General features: G+C 39.9%; 1 protein-coding gene across 4 annotated transcripts in view; it reads right to left on the bottom strand.

The window, feature by feature from the left end:
- Positions 1-4,912: 4,912 nt before the first annotated feature.
- RPAP2 (RNA polymerase II associated protein 2) overlaps positions 4,913-23,121 on the bottom strand; it is a 68,673-nt gene continuing 50,464 nt past the window's right edge. For 2 of the 4 annotated variants that reach the window (XM_075936530.2, XM_006114167.5), the window contains exons 12-13: positions 6,129-6,278; positions 4,913-5,630 (exon numbers count right to left, since the gene is read on the bottom strand). In XM_075936530.2, coding sequence (XP_075792645.1) covers position 5,630; positions 6,129-6,278 — 151 coding nt within the window. In that variant the 3' untranslated portion in view covers positions 4,913-5,629. The other 2 variants (XM_075936529.2, XM_075936532.2) reach the window with 2 other exon arrangements.

Below are 23,121 nucleotides of genomic sequence, written 5' to 3'. Positions count from 1 at the left end.
GGAATATGTCTTCCTTAACAATAAGGCTGTTTAACATTTTTCCTAGAAAGTGACCTGGTGCATAAGTGCACAACTGCCTACAAACTACTTCTAAGCTAACACTAGATAGGAACTTATATGCAGCTTATTTACCAAATGGTTGGGTTTGAGGCTGGAGAGAGAGCTGTGTGCTTGGCTGAAATATGAACTTTAAAGTACACAATGGAAAAATATCTTTTTAAAGATTAGAGTGTTTGAGGACAAACTCTGATTTGGATAGAAGCTACAGCAGCTTGTAACAAGGAGTTCTTATCAGTTACTAACACATTACAAGGAATGTTGACAAGCAATGAGACCTTTTCAAAAAATAAACATAAAATCCTCTAAGTGGGTAATGTTAAAGTTGGCATGAACCGGGGATGGTGGAGCACCATTTAAAGTGAAGGGCATAGATTCGCACATACCAATTTTGTATGCTCTCCCCTGGTCTTCTGAGTCCCTACATCCATCCCCTCCTAATCTGCATGAGTGGCATTATGTCCTAGCCATGGGGTAGCAGTTGGCCTGGCCAAATAACTATGACTAGTTTTCCTTTATCACAAGCAGAAGTAAATTTAAGGACTATGGTGACCATCCCTACAAGGTAAATGATTACCATATGCCAATTTAGTCTTTCAACAACTGCATGTCATAGTGAAACCACTGCAAGAACTCTGTAGAACTACTGAAGGTGCTTTTTCTGCATAGGAAAAGCTAATAATCTCCAGGGGACATCCATGTTTTGGGCATTGCTATTACAGGAAGTCTAGCTCAAATGCCAAGGAAGCTGCTGGACTCATCTAACGCTTTCTGGCCACCGCACCAATGTGTAAGGACTCCAGTTTTGTGATCTTCACTCCCCATCCTCTTAGTGTCTGGAAGATAAGGGGAAAGACCTGTTTGTGTTACAGTAGCAAACTTAGAGCCTTTGGGAAGTAAGCACAAACACTTAATGCTAACAGTCTCTGCCCTGGAGATCTTACAGCTGTGTGGTGAGATTAAAGGTGCTATGAATGTGCACAGTACTATGAATGACTCTCGTCAGCTTCAGTAGCTCTCACTTTGAAACGTTTTTACATTTCCTGTCAGCTCAGTGGTGTGATTTTTTTGTTGTTGTTATTTTTAGGCACACTGTTCAGCCCTGTTTAGTGGAAACATTTGCGCTTTTAATGAGTATATAGCTCTTGGGCTTCAAGAGGCCTGTTTAATCACAGAACATGATAGCTGCCACTAATGTCACCCACAATGGTTCTGAATAAATAAGTCTCCATGGTTTTTTTTTTACTTCTCCCTTCTGCCTGCTGGGAAATACAATTAACTCTTCTTCCCCACGCCCAGAGGGAATGAAGGCTCCTCTCACTAGCTTTGTTCCCCTTCTTTAAGGGCAAAAAGAGAACTTCAATCTTTTGCTGTCTACAGGGGAGACCTCACAGTTCCCACACAGCTCTGTGCTTAGAGGGACCTTTTTAGGTGGTGGTGCGGGGGGGGGGGGGGTGGATCTCTCCAATAATCACTGGGTGAAGGCAGAGCTAGAGACCTTTGTGCTTTGGCATCACCTCAACACAATGTCTTAGAAATGTTCTAGTACAAGAGCAGGGCTTTCATACCACTGAACTGAGGTAGCAGGTGCCATTACCAATTCTCCATCTCCTTGTGATTCATGTAACATTCAAACAGGGTGAAAGCTGCACATATTCCCATTGTCCCCAAGCATCAGAAAGGCTTCATGTGTCATTAAAGGAGAGTAACATATTGCTAAGCTCTATTTTTACACTTTCCTTCACTGTGTGGCCTTAGTCTGAAGCAATCTAAAGCAGAAGCCAACTGAATGCATCTAGCAACATTATCACACATGAAATTCGTCCACACAGTTTGTGAGGAGTTTCTACAGCAAGTGAACACCTATAATGCATTTGTCCATATATCCTCAGCCTTTCCAGCCAGCCCAAGAACAGAGACTTTATCTTTTCTGCAGATTTTACCTGTCCACACTGCAGAGCCACACTTGTCTCAAACCTGTGTAGCTAGATCCACACTGACAGCAATAGGCAGCGTTAGGTGCTTGGATTTCTGGGGGCAATACCCCAGGATTCTTAGCTCATGATTAAGTTGAGCCATTCAAGGAATTGTTTCACGGTGTTCTGTGGACGAATCTGCCTGAGCTGTTCTGCAGAGCTGTCTTTAGCCTCCTAATGCATTCAAGGGAGAAACATCAGCTCTATATGCTCACCACTGCTTGCTATTGCCAACGCAATTACTAAAGGGCATGTCTACACTGTGGGCTAAAGCCGAGTTAAGATATGCAACTTCAGCTACGTTAATTGTGTAGCTGAAGTTGAAGTACCTTAACTCGTCTTCTGGCGCTGTCTACATTGCAGGGAGTCGAAGGAAGAACATTCTTCCTTCACGCCTTGTGAAACGAGGGTATCAAAAGTCAGAGTACAAGCTAATTATTTTGAAATCATTGCAAAATAATGGGCTTGCTGTGCAGATGCGCACTCTGTTATTTCAAAATAACGAGTTATTTTGAAATAAGCATGCAGTGTAGACATAGCCTAAGAAACTTCCACTGATTACAGCCATTGAGACTTTTCATGTAGGTAGTTTGGGGTCAATGCTATAACCCTAGAACCAGCATAACAGGTCACCAGTAGGACAGTTATAAACAAAGTGTTGTTCGTTCATGTTTCCTAGAGCAGTAGTTCTCAGCCTTTCCAGACTACTGTTCCTGTTTTATAAGTCTGATTTGTCTTGTGTACCCCAAGTTTCACCTTACTCAAAAACTACTTGCTTACAAGCTCAGAAGTAAAACTACAAAAGTGTCCCAGCACATACTAGTACTGAAAAATTGTTCACTTTCTTCCTTTAACATATAATTGTAAAGTAAATCAATTAGAATATAAATATTGTACTGACATGTCAGTGTATAATATATGGAGTGGTATAAACACGTCATCGGTGACTTCACTAGCACTTTTTATGTAGCCTGTTGTAAAACTAGGAAAATATCTAGAGGAGTTGATGTACTCTTTGAAAGACCTCTGCGTATCCCCTGTGCTACATGTACCACGTTTTAGAACCGCTATGTTAGAGCATGTAATCCCAGAGTTGAATAATTGTTTGAAGAGCAAACTGTTCAAATAATGCTAAAATAAATCTCCAGTAGCATGTTTTAAGAAATTTTCCTTCTTGAACTCCATCATGGATTTCACATACAGGCAGTCCCCAGGTTCCGTACAAGATAGGGACTGTAGGTTTGTTCTTAAGTTGAATTTGTATGTAAGTCGGAACTGGTACATATTGTAGGGGAAACTCTAGCCAAACATTTCTCCAGAGCTCAGTTTTATTCTCCCACGCCTCACTTCCCTCAGTCCTTTATTCTCAAGCTGAGGTGTCTGCTGAGAAAAGCCACTCCGTGTCTCCCAGGTCTGCTGGGGGGGGGGGGAGTGCTAGCTTAGTGTCTCCCTGGTCTGCTGGGGGGAAGCAGCTAGTGCGGGGTTGCCTCACCCCGTTTGTAAGTAGGGATCTGATGTAAGTTGGATCCATGTAACCCGGGGACTGCCTGTACTGGAGAAAGTAGAAGGGTGGGGGGAGGGAGGGAGTGGGATGGTTCTGTTGAAGCTGAGCCTGCCCCATGGCACGCTGCATTCACTATGATGATTTAAATAGCATAACCTAGGAAAGCCTTTCTTTTTGCTGTGATTTTGTCTGATACATTTCCTAGTGGCTTTACTGCTGTGCACACTGTTTATTTCTATAGGATTAATGCATCTGATTCTAGTTTGATGGAGATGTCAGAGTAAGTGACAATTTTAGATATTGTGGCAACTAACAAGACTGCAGCTCTCTCCCACTTTCCCAGTTCTCTTATGCACAAGATGAGCCATGGTTAAAAAGCATCACACAGTTCAGAGGATCTTTCTACAAAAGAATGGACCAGGCAGTGGATAGGTTAAGGTAACTGACAGGGTGCCTAACAAGTAAGTTCAACATTTTAGATTCAAGTGGAACCCCTTCGAGATTTACCCCCTTTTGAACTGAATAGTAATGAGCCACTTCCATCCATTCCCCTTCTTAGATGTCCTAATCAAATCCAGAAGATAGATTGCTTTTAAATAAAACAAAAATTCTAACCATACTGCTGCACCTTTTTCAACATCTGAGCAGGCCATGCGCTGTGTGTAGTGTGATGCAACAGAAGACTCTTTACTACATTTGCAGCTGGTTTAACAATAAACAAGAAATAACTATAATAACCATTATATATATTACACAAACACACACAAACATGAGAAGATTTACCCAGTGTTGTTTGAGTCCTTCCGGGCCGGGGGGGGGGAGGGGGTCAGGAGTCAGGAGTCAGGGCAGGGGCTTGGAGATGTCAAGAGTGCAGGAATCAGGACTGTTTGGGGGGGGGTGAAGAGGGGCTCAGGGCAGAGGGTGGGGTACAGGAGTCTGGGAAGGATGGGCAGGCTAAGGGGAGGGAGTGCAGAGTCCATGAATCTGGGCAGGGGGTAGGGAGACTCGGGGCAGAAATGTGGGGGGTGCAGCAGACAGGACAAGAGGTTGGGGGTGGGGAAAGATCAACATGTGGTGGGATTGTGGGGTTCAGGAGTCATGGCAGGAGGTGGGGGGAGCTCAGGGCAGGAGGTAGGGACAGCCAGCAGCTGCTTCTGCTAGTCATTCTGGAGTACAGCTGTCCCCTGTGCTTGCTGCCCCACCCCACCCCTAGTATCATGAGCGTTTGTGGGCAAAACCCACTTCTTCAGGTGAGATGATCTTGAGTCACTTTTTGGGGTTTGTCAAAATTCAGTTAGATTATGAAGTCAGCAGCAGACTAAGTAATGAATGGCACAACACACCATCTTATGACAGCACAAAGAATTACAAGTAGTTTGATTCCAAAGCATGTTTATTAATCAGCTTAAGACTGAGTATGTCATGATGTTCTTGGTCTAAACAGTGCAACAATCATAAAATAAATTTAATAACTACTGAAAAAGCTCAAAATTATGTCTTTTTAATTATTCAAAAACAAAAACATGAATTATTTATTGCGAGACAAACTATAAAGAGCTACACAATAAGTTTTACATGATCAAATGTTACAGAAATTCAAACCCAAACCAATCTTCATAAGTAACAAAAATTGATAAGTAGGCCACCTTGGAGGCTATAGACCAGAAGTTTTTGCTGTTCGTCTCAGCACTCTCTTTGAGAATGCAGGGGAACAACAGAAAGGACACCAGTAATGGTATCCTGCCTTCTGGTACATGCTCCCTCTTCTTTTTCCCTCCTCTCAGTCTTGTGGGAAAAGTTTATCTTAAGATTTATCAATGAAACCAAAAATTGAGATCCTTATGATTATTTCCAAACAGACAGTTTTCAGAAACTTATTTTGCCTTTATCTATAACTTGAACAAATGCTGTGCTAGTTAGCTTGTCCAAAAAGATTTCAGAGCCTCCCAAAAGAAACAGACATGAAAGTAAAGGATGCAAAGTAAAATGCTTAACTTTAATTCTCAAAAAAAACCCACAACAAATTGTTCACCATAGCAATACTTCAATACTGACTCCAAGTGCAAAAGAAGAGATTTGAGATCATCATCATTCTGTAGGTAACAGAGAAAAATGTGATCAGTAACTTTAAAAACACAAGTATATATCAGTTAATAAATGTGGCTAATGCTAGTTCTAATAAAAAAAATAAATTGCTTTAACCCACCAACCAGAAAGTAAAAATAACCTCATTAATAAGCAAAAATGGGGGTTCTAGCAAACAAAATATAATCTTTTGAAGAGTTACGTTTTAATAAGGTAACTGGCTATAACCAAATAATATTCAAATGCTGTACTCATAAACCAGAGTTTGTTTTATATTTAATGGAATTTTAGTAAAGTTCCATAGAAAATTACTATATATTGCAAAAAGATTACAAAATTATATTATAATTTACTGAGTACTAGAATGGTGACCTTCATTTTCCAGACTTCTTCCTTTTGAAAATACCTTCCCCATTTTCTAACTTTGCTATCATAGCAATTGCTTTTAAGAAAACCATTTCATTTAAAAATCTTATGCCAGGTACCATAGTTTTGAGATGACTGACCATTCAGGCATGCTGTCATTCCTAAATATTCTTGTTAAACTTTCAAGATCCTCTTTAGTGAAATGCAATTCTTCAAGTAATGTGGACAGGAACTGTGTATATACTGGACTCTGCTGAGAATTTTCAAAGACTGGAATAATCTGTGACAACCTAGAAGACGACATTGAATACATAATAGAATGTTAAATGTCTGAACAAGCCTGGTGTACTTTATACAGAGTTAGCAGTTATTAAACAATTGCCAAAGAAGAAAGATACTACTAGGAGACATCCATTTTATAGCATTACAAGTGTCTGTTTACAGATTTACAAAGTAGCATGAGTATTAAAATGTGAAATATTATTGGTTTTTACCAAATCTCCATTAGTTAAAAATTAAAGGCAATCAAGAAAGAGATTAGTTTCATAAGCAGCGAATCTACTTAGTTTTTACATAACAGGCTACATCAAATGTATGTGCTTTGAAGATTAAAGTTTTATATAATTAAAAAAAATCAAGAACGTATAATAAATTTTGTATTGTTTTCACAAGCATGATTATTCATTTTTGTATAAGTTATGCAGGTCCTTGTACAAATAAACAGCTATAAGAACTGTAGAAAATACTACTTTAGGGTAGTTGAAGAAAGCATTTTCAACTAAAATTAACAGCAAACCACCTTTTTCACAAGTTCTGCCTAGTAACAAACAAGGCACAGGTACAACAGAGTTTCATATTATTTTCTAGAGAACTAGGGTCTGTTTAGACAGTTTAGTAGTGAAAAACATCTATTTAAAAAGGTCTAAAAAATAACTGAAAAAGCTTTTAGACAGTAAATACTCTTCTGAGCCAAGATTCCTCCAAATAGTTGGAATCTTACCACAGTGGCCTTTCAGATTATTATTTAATTTAACTTCACTCACTGCCACTGGGCACATGAAATATGAATAAAATAACACTCAGAAGCTGCAGATCAATGCAAGTAGGCAAGTAATCAGAGCACTGCATTTCCTCAGTAGTGCATCTGTTCCCATAAAGCAATCTCGGATAACTTTTTACAGTGGACTCTACAATTATTTTAAGAATCTCTGTGTGTTTGTTAGAAAAATATGTTTAACAAAGTGCATAATTAGATTCTGAGAAGCTATGAAGAGTCTTCAATTTTTTATGTTTTCTATTTTATTACAAAAACTCTTTACACGTACCCTTGTCTTCTTTCATAACAAAAATCAGTATGAATTTAAAGAAGTGAACACTGTAGCAAAACTAAATTGGAACAGTTGTAAAGATTTAAGGTAACACATAAAGAGCTCAATAGTGTAATTGTAACGAGTAAATCTGGCTTCAGTGATCCTCAGATTTCATCTTTAAGGTAGGGGATGTTAAAATGCAGGCGATTGGCTAACTGTGTAACCGTTGAAAATTTTAAGCTAGCTCTTGGTTTGTACCAGCTGCTGCCTCTATCAGAGGCAGCATTACAGGGCAGCAGCCGGCTCCCTGAGAGCTGCTGCACATTGGGAACAAGCTTTTAAGTTGGCTCCCCATGTGTAATGGCTCTCATCTGCTGCCCCATGCTGCTGGTACAAAAGCAGCAGTGTGGGGTGGCACCTGGCTCCTCGGGAGACAGATCAGGAGCCGTGTGTAACCCTTTGGGTAACTGATAAGCTCAGACTTATTGGTTACTAGTTTACATGGCTACACTCGTACATCCCTACTTTAAAGCAAATTTTAAATGACTGTTTGGCTTTTTTAAATGCCTAAATGGTTTGTATAAAAATGAACACTGTCATGCTGTATTTTTTAAAATTCTGCTGTTTGCAAACAAAATTTTGCAGAAACACTTTCATTAGACCCCATTTTTTCCAAGGTGGTAAGCAGAACAGAACCCCCTCAATTCCTTGGTCTGAAAATTTTGTTTTTCCAAAGGAGATTAAACTCTTGAGAATTTGAGAGCTAGCTGATTTGTTGTGTTTGTTATGAGGCTGAAACATCAGTAGTACTGAAGACACGCATGTTTTTCATGAGATGAGGGTACTTCACATCAGACAGGATCAAATACTTAAATGAAGGCTAGAAGATGCTGACATTAAAAAAACCCAATAACCTCACACCAGAGGTTCTGAAGCTTAAGTTGGGGCTATTTAATATCCTCAGAAGGATTTTTAGTACTCCTCTGAAGTGAATAGTACCCAAACAGGTATTGTCCATATTTATTGAGTGTTTAGGTTAACACATAAATGGTGGACAAATGTGCTCTCTGTTGTGGATCCAAGAACAGTGATACTAACAAGCTTTCCCAGTATCAAAGTGGTCATTACAATGTATGTTGCAAGTCTGTATAAAAAAGAGATTGTGTTAGTTTTAAAACTATGTTTTACCCTCCTATCTGTTTTAATTTCAGTGTTTACACAAAAGCCGTGTGGTCAATAGTGTAAGGAAAGTTCACATTTTATCTGTTCATAAAGAGTGAACATTTCCCCTCACTGCCATTGTGGGTATCAAGTACATGCTGTTTCCTATAATATGTTCATCCAGGAAAACAAGAAATGTCAGTAATGCTAGTGGAAAGATTTACTTTGATTGTTTTGAAGGCAACTTTTGCAAAATGCATTTAAATATCTGAATTTATATAAAGGAAAAAAAAATCAGAACATTACACACCTGCCTACAAATGCAGCAGTTAAGGGGAGTGTTACTTGTAGGTAATTACTCTGACATCAGACCCTTTCTGGAAACTGAACACAGGACTAACTCTCCATTTAAAAGAAATACAAAGTAAAACAAAAGGAGCCTTTCATTATGCAAAAGAGTGGTAGGTCACACGAAAGATTCCATAAAACAAATCAAACATTGTTTATGAATACAAAATTATTACTTTAAAGGGTTTTAAAAAAAAATCTTGATTTACTGAAAGAACAGAAAAGTAGTAAAAGGTGCATTACTGAGGTATCTAACTAGTATGACATTTTGATTATTTTTCATTTCCTTCTGGAGTTTAATGTATGAGATTGATTGAACAGTTTTAATGGTTAAAAATGACAGCACTAAAAATATGAGGTCAGCACACCGCTTGCTACAGCTAAACACCATTCTCTGGTAGGACAGCAATGTTCACAATTGGTGAACAGTGTTTGCTCCAACCAATATAAAAATAGAACTGAACAATTATTTGTGTGATAACAATGACAACTCTTTTTAAAAGACCAAGCAGAGAGATCCTGAACATGTCAGACAGGAGTTGAAAATCTGGAAGTATTTTTTTGTACTAAGAACATAAGTGCTCAGCAGGGGAGTAGAGGAAGCACGGATAGAACAAGAATTAGACTTAGGCTGGAGATAAGGATTTCAGAAGATGGGTCTGGAGAGGCATATACCACTCTCAGGATTAATGAGAATGTACGTGATAATTACCCCCTGGCACCAGTGGTCACAATTTCCTGACCAGTGCAGTGGCACATTGTGACACACTGCAAAATGCTATCTCTGCAATGCTGCAGAATTAGATTTTTTCATCTCAGGATTTTTTTCTAAGTTGTGCTCTAATTATGAGGGCTACAACTTTTACTTTAAAAAGGCAGGAGACTTGTGCACATACTTCTAAACTAGTTGCAGTTTCCTAAAGACTCAACATGTTTATGTCAAGAAACTAGCCTTCTGAGTGGCATAGTTTCCCTTACTCTTACTTTCAGAATCTTGCTCCCAAGAACAGTAGTTACATGTGTGCAGGAGGGAAGAACACTTTGCATAGAAACTCAGTATTGGAGCAATAGTTTGGCCACATCTGACCTGAAGAAGCAGCCAAACCTTACACTTATCAGCAATACTTTGAGATTTGGTCTTACAATTTCAACCAGCTATTTATTATTTGTTTCTAGTTTTTTGCATTATTTTCAAATTTGAAATGATTTTTGGGAAAAGAAATTCTGACTCAATGCAGCATATTAAACATATTTATGCGCACATATAGAACACACAATTTTTCTGTTGGCAGACTCGGTCCTTTTGACATTTAACAGCTGCCTCTACTTTCACCCCCCATTTAAAAGCGGTTATTTAGAAGCTGCTTTTTTAAGCAATTACTAATACAGGGATGGATCTTGCACTATTGAAGCCAATGGGAGTTATGCAACATATTTCAAATGAGATCAGGGTTTTAGCTTGCACTGTGTAATAAGAAGCTTCATGTTTCTGGTCACCATTATTTCAAAGGCATTACTGCTATGTGGGGCTGTATAATAAGGAAAATGTGTTATTCTTAGGATGCATGAAGACCCATTCATGCTAACTTCATACTGGCATGACACTCAAATTAAATAGGAATGGCAGGCAAGTACCTGAGAGCAGGATTTGGAACTATTGTCCTAGTGTCACTGAAACACCGAACAGCCACAGTTCAGCTCAGTTCGAATGACCTTCACTGCTTCAATTCAAAGATGCAGTGACACTTCAAAGCTCCATAGGCTCTAACATTTTTAAAGAACTGCTACCTAAACTGGAATTAAGGTGGAAGGAAGCACCATTGTAGACAATGAAAACTGTTGATTATACAAATGACATGACAGGGAAACCTTTAAAATTCATATTTTTAAGGTTGCCTAGTTTTACATACAGAAACATTAAGAGGTGACAGAGAATTACTGGTGTGAACAAACAAGGTGGGAGAGGCAATCTCTTTTATTGGACCAATTTCTATTGGTGAGAGAGACAAGCTTTTGAGCTACAGAGCACTAAATCATCCGTTGGAGCATTTTTAATTTTATTAATTTGTGACCGTGACCTTTTAAAAAATGAACAGTGACTTGATCACGAGAACAACAGACATTTAATTAAGATATACAATACCATTTTAAAAAAAGTCAAAACTTTTTAGATTGTGCCTAAAAGTGGTGTGATTTTCAGAGTCGCTGAACAAGTGACTTCCCACCAAAGTCAACGGGAGCTGTAGACACTTAGCACCTCTGAAGTCATGCCAATTTTGTTTAGATCAGGGGTTCTCAAACTTTACTGCACTGTGACCCCTTCTGAAAACAAAATTTACTACTCTACTCCGAGGGGAATGGAAACCTGAGTCCCACTGCCCCAGATGAAGATATGGGGGTGAAAGGGAGACAAAGCCCCAGCAAGTGGGCCTGTAATCTGAATCCCATTGCCCATGGCTGAAACCTTCAGGTTTTGGCTTCTGCCCTGTAAGGTGGGCCTCAGGCTTCAGCCCCAGCAAGTCTAAGGGCGCACTGGTGGCCCTATTGAAATGGGGTTGGGACCCACTCTGGAATCCCAACCCATAGTTTCAGAACCACTGCTTTAGATGCTTTAATGTGAATTTAGAGCTTACATGCGTGTGCTTGTCAGTAGTTCATTTGAAAGGGTCCACTTTAGTATGTAGCGATATGTGAACTCTCATGCTCAGTTCTGGAAAAGCAGTGTTGCATACATCAGAATTAGTGAGATAATGTGGTTTCCTCTATACCCACTTATGCCATATGGCAAACAGGTCTTTGTACATTTAAAAAAAAGCCAAAAATGTCAAATTACGTTTTATGATAAAACATTGTTAAGCTGGCTATTCCACATATGCTGCACATGAAAGAATTAGTAAAATTCCTGTTAAGACAAGTACCACTAACACATTATTACCAAGTTATTAAATGACATCTGGTTAACATGAAATGTTTTCATAATTTCAGCTCTACTTAAAAAACAAGCAATTTAATAATTTTCTTACACCAAGAAGTATAGAAGTATATTTAGAAGAATGGTTACCTTTGTAGGTAGCCCATACTGAAATGTTTTTTGGAAATAATAAAAAAGCCAGGATCTAGAGAATAAATGTCAATTGGTATTGTCTAATTACAAGGGTATGTCTACACTGCAATGAGACACCTGTGGCTGGTCCATGCCAGGTAATTTGGGCTCATGCCAGCTGAGTCTATTAAAAAAAACAAAAATCACACAATTTGATTTCAAAAGTGGGGTCTTTACAAACACCACCAAATATGAAGACACTGAGAGACTTAGTAACACTTGAAAGGCAGCACAATCTGCACACCTTGCAGACAACCACCAATGTGGGCTCACTGTGCCCACTATCCACTGCTGAGGATCCTCTCTTCCCATCCATCTCATACTCTGGTAAGTGCAGAGATCTCCTTCTATTCCAGGCTACGGGCGAGTGGTGAACATATCCATGTAGATAAAGATAGTCTACCTTTCTATTTCTTTCTCTTCTGGCTGCTATTTCTCACTATTATTTTCCCTCTTTGCTAATGAGATTTTTGTAAAGGACTTCTCTCCCAAGGCTAGGTAAATGTCCAATGCATTTAAAAGCCCTGAATAAAGAGATCTGTTTATGTTATGAAACTCTCATGTTTTTAAGAAAGGAAGGATCTCAGATAATTAATTCACATTTAATTGGAAAGCTGCGGGTTTCATTAATATTATCACTAATTACAATGCTTACCATTTTGAAGGTCACAAAATGTACTATGTCAAATAAAATCTTATAGTCCTATAATCTCAGAATTTTTTTTTTGTGTCACTTGTCAAAATGTATTATTTTGGTAAATCTAAATAAAACTGAACATAAATCTTAAATGCTCAAAATGAATTAAGATAGATATGTTAGAGATCAGAAGAACTAATCAGTTACTCCAACTAAGTTACACTTAAAACCTAAGGGTTTTAATCTGTAGCAGTACTGCAGAATATAGCCATTTGCATTGTCAAGAAGAACTATGATTTAGGAGAAATAATGCTAAAAGTTTAATGAAATTTGATTGTGTAGAACACACCCACCCACAGAGCACAGCATTTATCTCTGCTTGTCAACCACAATATCATATAAAGAATTCAACAACCTTTTCTGAATAAAAGCCCGTGTGCATTGCTTACTGTTAATTGTATGTTCACTGCTCAAGAGCTTACATAAATAATTTTCTAGTCAACAGTTGTGCTCTAGCACAGAGAACATGTCTGAAAGTTGTCTAATTAAAATGCATGTTTCCATACTAAAACTGACACCATGATGGCTGCTAGAAGCCTCCCTCAGCGCACTGATGAAGACAGCAGACTTTTACCCCATGGCTCTATCATTGTAACAGATGTTATAATTTGCCTTGTTCAATAATTAGAAACTACTTTTCCCTTTGAAGCTCCATGCACTCTTCTGAGACCATATATGGAGTAGAGTCTGTGTAGATCTGGGGGAAGCTCTGGAGACTGAGAAGGTAGACTATGGATAGGGAAACCAGATAAGGTCTTAAAAGTTCCTCATTCGCAAAATGTAGTGGGGACATCATTAGAAATTAATAAAATCAAAAGCCATCTTAAATGATATCCTCTTCTCATCTACCCTTATGAAGCTCCTCCACTTCCTCAGCGGGTTATGAGATAGCCACAGTTGTCAGTTCTTAAAAAACAAAACAAAAACAAAACACCCTGCCCAACAAACCCTCAAAGTCCATATCCATTCTACTCTTGAAATAAGAGTGGCCAAAGGTGTGTCTGTGTTTGACGTATAAATTGCCACCTATGAGATATGTTAGCTTTCTTGCTCTTTTCAGTACTATATGTAGCTGAATGACTGAATATTTGAACATTTGTAAAATATTTAGATTGCTTTATGTACAAGAGTAGTTATTTACTTCATAAGCCAGTGACATCCACTACTGAATGTGCTATACGTATATGAAAAAAGTAATTAAGAGGTCTATCTGTATTTCCATTTGAAAGTCCACTTTGGAAGAGGAAAATACTTTGGCCGCTTCAAAACTGAATTAAGATGAAACTTAGAAAATACTGTATGAATCCAGGACAGTAACATATTGTCTTCAAAAGTGGCTCCTTTTAGAAAAATTACAGTGCAGAAAAAACCAGATTATTTCTACTATTTCAGACAATTTTTGACAAACTTAGGATCAATATTAGCTGACATTAAACAAATCACTCTTTTCAGCACTCTTTTGTAAGCATTTATGGGCAAGATCCTCACCCCACTTCAACTGTTTTACATCAAGTAAAAGGGCTCAAGCTGAATAAGGCCCTATAGCTAGCTGGTGGAGGATTCCCCTGAGGCAGGCAATCATAGGCCTGCCTAAAGACCCCATTGCAAACCCTACCGTAAGAGGCACATGGAGACAGGATTAGGGATGGGGGCACAGACGTCAGCACTGCAGAGATTCTGGGAAGCAATACAGCCCTCAGGGCAATTCCAGGGAGGCTGTGGTATGTTAGCCATGTCTCTAAAGTTGTCTGAGACCACATCTTCGCTAGATGGAAAATCAATGCTGCCTTGATCGATCTTCCGGAGGTCGATTTAATGAGTCTAGTTAAGATTTGCTACATTGAACTTAGAAGGTGCTCCTGCGGCTGCCAGTACTCCTGCTTGAGCGAGGAATAAGGGAAGCTGATGGGAAAGTTTACTCCCATCGGCCTCCCACTGTGGGGACTGCAGGGAAATGTGAAAAAAGGTAAGTTGATTCCAGCTACACCTGCAACACGTCCTGTGCCAGCCTCCTGACCCCATGGGAGCGGCCACTGCAGATGAGCCCGTGAAGACCTGGAGCAGGAACACTGCCTACGTAGGCCTCCAGCGCTCTCTGGACCAGCAGTGGAAAGTGGACCAGGAGCTGTGCCTTAACACCTGGTGAGAGCTTGCCCAAGAGGCCTGCAGCATGCGAGTGGCATACATAGCTGCCATGGACTGCATGGTTGCTGCCATAGAACGGTCCAGCAGCCACCCCTTCCCCTTGCTTCTGCTCCTCCAGCTTCTCTTCCTGCTCCTTCCCCATGCCCCATCATGGGCATTGAGGGCCCCTGCACAAGAGGTGGTGGGACCACTCAAGGTAGGCACAAGTCCCAGCCCCATCTGAGTCTCTCCTTCCCCCTTTCATCCCTCACAGGTTCTCTCTCGTCCCTCCCCCGTTACATTTACTCCAAACAAAAAGAACAGTTTTTTCTTTGAAAACAAAAGGTCTGGTTTATTTTATTAGCGGAAGAGAGGGAGGGGAAGAAAGGGCAGGGGAAGGGTGGGGGGAAGGAGGAAAGGCTCACTGAGGTACTGCAGAGGCCCCTTGTGGGGAGGCCTAGGGGAGTGTCTTACAGATGTCCTTGTGTGAAACTCTCCCTCAGGGCCTCTCGGATGTGCACAGCCCGACGGGCCTGCCAGATGGCAGCCACGCGCAGCTGGTCAGAGGCTCTGGCAAGCCACTCGGTCTCTGCCCCTCACCATGGCAGGAATGTCTCCCCTTTATTTTCATATATAGTTTACAGGACACAGCAGGCCAACACCATTTGGGGGATGTTCTACTCATCGAGGTCCAGCTGGGTGAAGGAGGCAGTGGAACCTCCGTTTGAGACGCCCGAAGGCACCCTCCACCACAATGCAGGCCTTGCTGACCTGCCTTTGAAATGTTCCTTTGTGGGGGTCCAGTGTGGGACTTCCTAAGCCAGGGGAAGGCGTATGCACATCGGCATGTCCATGTCCGAAACCCTGATGGTACAGTCATTGAAAAATGTGCTAATGTGCATCTTCTGGAACAGGCTAGAGTAGCAGAAGATGTGGGAGTAGTGCGCCTTTCTTGACCACCTGACATTAATGTCCATGAAGCTGCCTCGGGGTCCACAATGGCCTGCAGGCCCATAGAAAAGTACCCCTTGTGGTTACTGTAGTCAGACATCCGGTGGTCGGAGGCCTGGATGGGGTCGTGGGTGTCATCAATGACCCACCCACAGCTGGGGAAGTCCATGGTGGCAAAGCCAGTGATGATGGGGTCTACGTTGCCCAGGAGGATGAGCTGGCACAGCAAGATGGTGTTGATGGCCCTCACTACCTGAAGAAGGAGACAAACAGGGAATCACTGGGCGGCCAGGGCCCTGGTGAGGTCCCCAAGCCCAACTCCCTTTCCCCCCAGGACCAAGTCCAAGCTTGCCCCATTCCCTGGCAGGGCTTTGTGAAGGCGGGACTGAAAAACCTTCCAGGGAGGGAGCTTCCATCACCACCAGCACCCCCTTCTTAGAGAACCCCATTTCAGCAGTCTACGTCCCTCCCAATAACTAGTGAGAGTGCCATACCTGCATGACCATGGCCCTGACGGTCAATCTCCCCATGCCGAACTGGTTTTTAATGGAGCAGTAGCTGTTTGGCGTAGTGAGCTTCTAGATGGCAACCTGCTTCTACAGGGGGATGGTGGGTCGCATGTGAGTGTCTGGTCGCTGGGGGTCAGGGGAGAGCCACTCACAGAGCTCCAGAAAGGTGTCCTTCTGCATGCGGAAATTCTGGAGCCACTGCTGGTCATCCCACTGCTCCATGACAATCCGGTCCCACCAGTTGGAACTGGTGTCCGGTCACCAGAAGCAGCAGTGCACAGAGGAGGGCAGGAGGGGCTGTGCTGTATGAGCAGCACACGGAGAGAGGTGAGGTGGTGTCCCACATGGAGTTGGAGGTCCAGATTCTGCAGTGCCACAAAAGCAGTCTGTAAAAACTGCACCAGGGGTGTATCATGAGATCCAGGAGCTGGCAACTGCTTTCCAGCAGGTCCGGCTCCACGGCAGAAGTGCTGTGGTGTCTGCAAGGGCAATTAGAGCAGGCAGTGGAATGTGTTTGCTATCCCTTAAGGAGCTAGGAAAAAGAGAGGAGCCTGAGACACGGCTATAGAGGGGGGTTGCTTTAAGCATGAGCCTCAGATAGCCTCAGGAAGCAGCTACAGGAAGTGACTGTTGTCCTGATGTCCAGCCTGAAGTGCTTCCAGGAGGGAGGCCCTTAAATGTGACTGTGGCTCCAATGCGTGTGGATGCTCTATTTCGAAACAGCTCAACGCTATTTCGATGGGCATTTGCTGTGTAGATTCGCTATTTTGAAATAAGCTATTTTGGAGTTTTTCTTCTGAAATAGCTTATTCCGAAATAAGTGTTCAGTGTAGACATAGCCCAAGTTCTTTAGAGGCTCAGCAGAGACTCTCACTCTATTTAGTCAAACACAAGATAATCCATTATCTGAATGCGTTATTTTCAGTTTTAAATCATGTTTGGTAGTAATTGTAAGAAGCTAATTTGCATCATATGGTGTTTAAATACCTTAGGGTGTGTCTAGACATCGACGGAGCCATGTAGATTAGGCAGGACAGCAAAGGGAAATGAAGCTGCAATTTAAATAATCGCCGCTTCATTTAAATCAAAATGGCCACCGCACTGCTCTGATCAGCTGATTGTCGGCACAGTGCGGCAGTCTAGATGGGGATCTGCTGACCCCAGAACTCTTTATCGGCAGGTCCTTTATGCCTTGTGATACATTGGTATCATTATTTTAACATGATACCAAATAAGTACAGACATGGAGTCAGATTAGTTACAACTCACTCTAATGATACAGGTGTACAGGTAGGAAGTATAATCCTGTGTGTGATATTTAAATGATTACATAATCATAGTGTTACAAACAACTATACATGCGACTAGGTATTAAATTATTATTAATACTTGTCCCTCCCCTCCCCTCGCTTATATTAGGCTGTTATGCTCCTCGGTAAGATTTAAAATAGTCTTGCTTAATTTCAGCTCAAGTTTTTAAAACAAGGTCAAGAAAAAATACTAAAAAAACCTTGTTAAAAGCAAGAGATTGCCTCTAGAGTGAAGATTTTCCATTAGAACACATTAATATTTGATGGATGATCTTGAATTGAAAACATAACTTACAAACATCAACATGCAAAAGTGTTTAAAGAAACCTCCAGAATTAAATTTTTGATGTTATGAAATGCTACTAGGTAAATAACTTGATCAGAACTAATGTTATTTGCAACTATGGACTTAAAAATGTTCCATAATTAAAGCTTCCATCCTATTGGGTTACATTAAAAAAAGAGGAGGGAAAGGGAGTATTTCAAAGCTCTTTCTTGAATCCCCAAAATTCATTTTTTAAAACAGGGAGAAGAGACACTAGCATTTACTTGGGTGAATAAAAAGAACAAATTACCCAACATTTTTAAGTGCAATCTGAAGCCCTTTTCTTATTTAAAAAAAAAGAAAATTTGGTAAATAAAATGCTGTCTACATTTTATTTATTATTTGTCATTTTGCTATTGCATTCTAACCTGTTCACAAAATTAAGGATAGTTGCCTTGCACATTATTTTAATCCCTTGATAGCAACAGAAGATAAATTATTCATATTTTTAATTTGTTTGCATTTAAATCAAGGCTACAAAAACTGATTCAAAACCAATGGCTTGAACACAGGAGGTGGAATTCATTAAAAACTTATCTGTGTTCATTGCTCCCACTACTGTCAGTTTCTTCACCTGCAGCTTCCAGAAATTACCGACTTGCTCAAATAAATGTTTCAGCATATAAATATTTATTTTCTTTAAAATAAAAACACCTTTATTAACCGTTTTTATTTCTTAAGTGATCAGATATCCACAGACATGGTAAAATTGTTTGACACTAAATTCAAGGGGGCCGGGTTTTCATCCATAATGAAGATAAATGGGAAAAAAAAGACTTCAATTAAAAGTGAAAGGAAAACCACACACTATTTAGTGAAATAATTTGTGTATATGAACTGCTCTGCTCAACATTACACTTGATATGGTAGCCTCCTGATATACTATGCTAATTACAAGATGTCTTTAAAACTCATTTAGAACAAAAAAAACATTGTTATACAGAAAAATGTTCCTGGGGTTAGCCCACAGAAGTGGATTTCTATTCTTCGCTCTGTAGCAGACTGAGTCACCAGTCAATGCTTCATTTCTCCATAAGCAAAACAGCAATATTATTTTTCCTCACAAAGTTGTTGGGAGCCTGAAGTGAATACATGCGAAACTGCTTTTCCATAATTCTTTCAGGTGTATATTACACTGGTTCTCATTGTAACTGACTATTTAGGGGAGATATGTTAGGATAACCTGGGTCTGTAGTTACCTGACACATTAAAAAAATTGCTCACTTAAAAAATTGGTAGATATTGACAATAAGATTAAGATTTTTTACTAACAAAGAAAGCGGTTAGCATGAAAAGCAGGATGTACTGACTACACCTGGCCTTTTTTTTCTGCAAACTAAGACTTCACTTTGTCATCTGCCAGCTGTTACAGATAACAGCCATCCAGATTAGTTAAATGGAGTTGTATCAATGAGATACTATTGATCACAAAATGTGTGTTGGGGAGGGGGAAAAAAAAAATCCAGAACTTTTTTATACCATTAACTTCCTCAGAATGGCAACTAGTAGTCACTGAATTAAAGTTGATAACAGACACAAAAAAAGTTAAGAGATTTTTATATTAATACTCAAAATGTTATACTATTTATCACTTTTCTTGTACTATTTATTCAATAAGAATTTTGCATCCAAAGCAAAATGTTAAATGCAAAAAACACATGAAAGATGCATTTTAGAAATGCATTGCAATTTCTAAAGACAAAAATAGAGTAAGACAAATTTCACCCCTGCATTCTCATTGGGCACTATGGGGCTATGTCTACACTGGGCCACTTATTCCGGAAAATCAGCCGCTTTTCCGGAATAAGCTGCGAACTGTCTACACTGGCCCTTGAATTTCCGGAAAAGCAACGACGCTCTACTGTACAAAATCAGCCGCTATTCTGGAAAAACTATTCTGCTCCCGCCCGGGCATAAGTCCTTATTCCGGAACACTGTTCCGGAAAAGGGCCAGTGTAGACAGCCCAGTAGTCTTTTCCGGAAAAAAGGCCGATCGCGAAAATGACGATCGGGGCTCTTTTCTGGAAAAGCGTGTCTACATTGGCCACAGATGCTTTTCCGGAAAAAGGGCTTTTCCGGAAAAGCAGCCTGCCAATGTAGACGCTCCTTTTCCAGAAAAACTGAAAACAGAATAGTATTCCGTTTTAAGCATTTCCGGAAATTCATGCCAGTGTGTAGACAGCCTGGGTGTAAGAAGACAGAATTTGGATGTGTGTAAGTATCAGCATAAATGAAGTTAAATTAACTGATGTGAAACTTCTTTGAAATATTAAATTAACAAGCAAACTTCTAGTCTGAAAAGCAACATGAAAGTTTGCCATTCTGTACAGAGTGATATATTAAAATGCAATCTCTTCTGAGAAGTGACTGTAAAATTACATGCTACTACGTAACACTTCAGCTCCCCATGAATTGTCAGAGAGTTATGTACTAAACTAACATTAATTTGTATTTAGTTCAGAGACCAGGCCTGAATATCTGGTCATACATAATCATTTAAACCTGTGCAAAATGAGTGTCAGCACTATTTGTTGTGATACAACATCATTCCTGTAACATTTCTTCTGAATGTTTTCCTTGCTATATATGTATAGCCAATTCAGTTCCCACAGTAATTGTTCTAGAGAAAAATCAGATTTCTGGATATTCAGCAGATATGGATGACAGGTCAAATCTTCCCATACTACTTAGCTGATTCATGCTGTTCCAGTGATACAAAACACCTGGGAAGTCAGCTTAGCCAGGTTGCTGGAAATTCTCTTGTTTTACTATGGCCTGGCCCATGGAATTAGGGAGGGGGAGGGAGAAGGGGAAAATAAAAGGCCTACACTAGTGAACCCTCATGTCTAACTGCAGGATCGCCAATATTACACATTCAAAAATCGTAAGACTAGACTAAAAATTAGGTTTAAAAATAATCGGGGGGGGGGGGGGGGCGGGGGAATCAATTTATTTACCTATAAGTTTTTGAGCCATTTTCCAATTTCTTTGGAGCTCATGAAAGCTAGACACTATTTTTTAAATTTAAAGTTATAATTCTCATAAAATCACATGACCCCAGGAGTTGTATCATTAAAACACCAAATATCACTACAAAAGTCCCAAGGAAAAGAACACCGAGAATAACTTCTTGGGCAGCAAGTCCAAGACAGACCAATCATGAGGTTGCTGTAACTCTCACTGTAGACCAGGGTGGGAAACCTCAGATCCAGGGGCCAAATGTGGCCCCCCCCAGCTTACTTGGATATTGCCCCTAAAACTTAGCCCCTCCCTCATCATTGGGGAGCCCAGGCTGGAGCTCCAGCCCCTTCCCCCCACTGCTCCACCACAGGGCTGGCACACACAAAATCTACTAAGCTGCCCCCCACCCTCCAGGCTCTGGTGTACAAGGGAAATGTCTTTCTCCATCTCAGTCGGGGGTCTCATCAGTGAGGTTTTTTGTTTTATTTTGATTTTTTTCTTCATTTGTGTGCGGCCCACAACTGATTTTGCTATGGGTCAGTGGCCTCCAACCCAAAAATGGTTTCCCACCCTTGCTGAAGACCCAGCCAGGCAGTAAGGTAACTGAAGCATCAAGATGGCTAAAGCCATCTTTAATATCTTCTCCCAGGTCCTATTCCAATTACAGATCACCCAGACCAGATGATATGGATCACTGCTTTGTATCAGAAACATGATACAGTCATACATTAATCAGAACCAAATTAGGATACGATACCTCATTTGTGTATTAGAGCTGTCAATATGATTATGTATGTACCAAAGCTTGTAATATTTCATGGCATTTAAGGCCTTAAATGTATATTGGGAGCTGTTCCAAAAGATTTTCACTCACTTGGTTTATAATTAAATAATGTTAGTTAAACCCCAGAAGAATCAAGTATCAATTTTTTACTATAAATAACACTGCTTCTCAGAAGTCTAGGTTTTTCTCTAGATACGTATCACAAAGTGAGATCTGGTTTAAGGATTCCATTTATTTGAAGTAAGTCACCTCTGCTAACCAGATCAACAGATCTTTCTTGCTCCTTATGCTCTACTGCTTTTTTCTACTTCTCTTTTGACTTTGTCACTTGTTTCATTCCACCTCCCATTCTCAGATCAGCTCCTCTGGAATCAAATGTCCTCTTCTCCAATACCTCCTTAAGTCTTGTTTTTATGAAATTTTGTTTCACTGATCTCTTCATTGATCATATCTTCTGAGTTTTTTTTAATATGTCTTAACTTACATTGGGTAGAATTAAGATCTGATCCTACAAACACACATGTGAGTTTGTCCCACTGAAGTTACTGTGTTTACTCAGATATATAAAGATAAACACATGTCTAAGTCTTATTAAGACTAAGGCCTTAGAATGGAAGCTTTTCAGAGCTTATAAGTGTTCTATAAGATTACAATCTGTAAAACAACACAAACATTCTATTTCAATGGGCAACAGATCATTTGGATACGTGTATGGCTTGCACTTAAGAGTTTATAAATAAAATGGAAACCCACTTTCATAAACAACTATCACAAATGAATGAGTTTACTAATAAATAGTGCAAGTCTTTTCTTGCTACTGCTTGTCAGTACTCTATGTAAATGCAATGGAAAAACTCTGGTAAAGATTGATTGAGATATACAGTGTGTCGCAGGTGGAAAAACTACAGTCCAATCCACCTAGGTAAATAACTTATCAATATTTTATAAATGTACCCACCTGCACTCAGTTACTATGGAAACTATTTACCATAAAACTGATCATAGTTTAGTTTTAGAACTTTCTAACACAATAATATGATTATCTACTTTTCAGTCTAATATAAAATCCAAACACTTGGAAAAATGCAGCTGAGTAAAGAGTAAAGCCAGGAATAGATGTGCTGCTACTAAATATGTTCAAACTTAAAAGAAGAATTGAAAGATAAGCACATCAATATTTTTTCTGATTAAACTGCATTATTTGAAAAACCCCTGCTATTCCATTCCTAAGCTTCTCAAAGGGGATTTTCATTTGGAAAGAATTCCCCTGCATTGCTAATGTTGTTACAGTCCGTGTGCTGTTAGCAGCAATAAGAGCATTAATGCAGAGGGGGCTCTGGGCTTTTTATGCACTATTTTTCCTAACCCTGCTCAGAATAGGTATAGATATAGACATTTTTGCCTAAAAGCTTTACTGTTTAATATATATAGTCCTGGCTCTGCTGTTGATAATGTGACACCTCAGGCAAGTGACCTCACTGCTGAAAGCCTCAATTTCTCCATCTACAGAATGGGGGGAATGCGACTAACTCTTGTTTATAAAGCTACAT

Source organism: Pelodiscus sinensis, chromosome 9, assembly GCF_052426305.1.
Source record: "Pelodiscus sinensis isolate ZL-2025 chromosome 9, ASM5242630v1, whole genome shotgun sequence".
Taxonomy (NCBI): domain Eukaryota; kingdom Metazoa; phylum Chordata; order Testudines; family Trionychidae; genus Pelodiscus; species Pelodiscus sinensis.
Note: the sequence above shows the minus strand (reverse complement) of the source record. Positions and strands in the feature narration are given on the sequence as shown.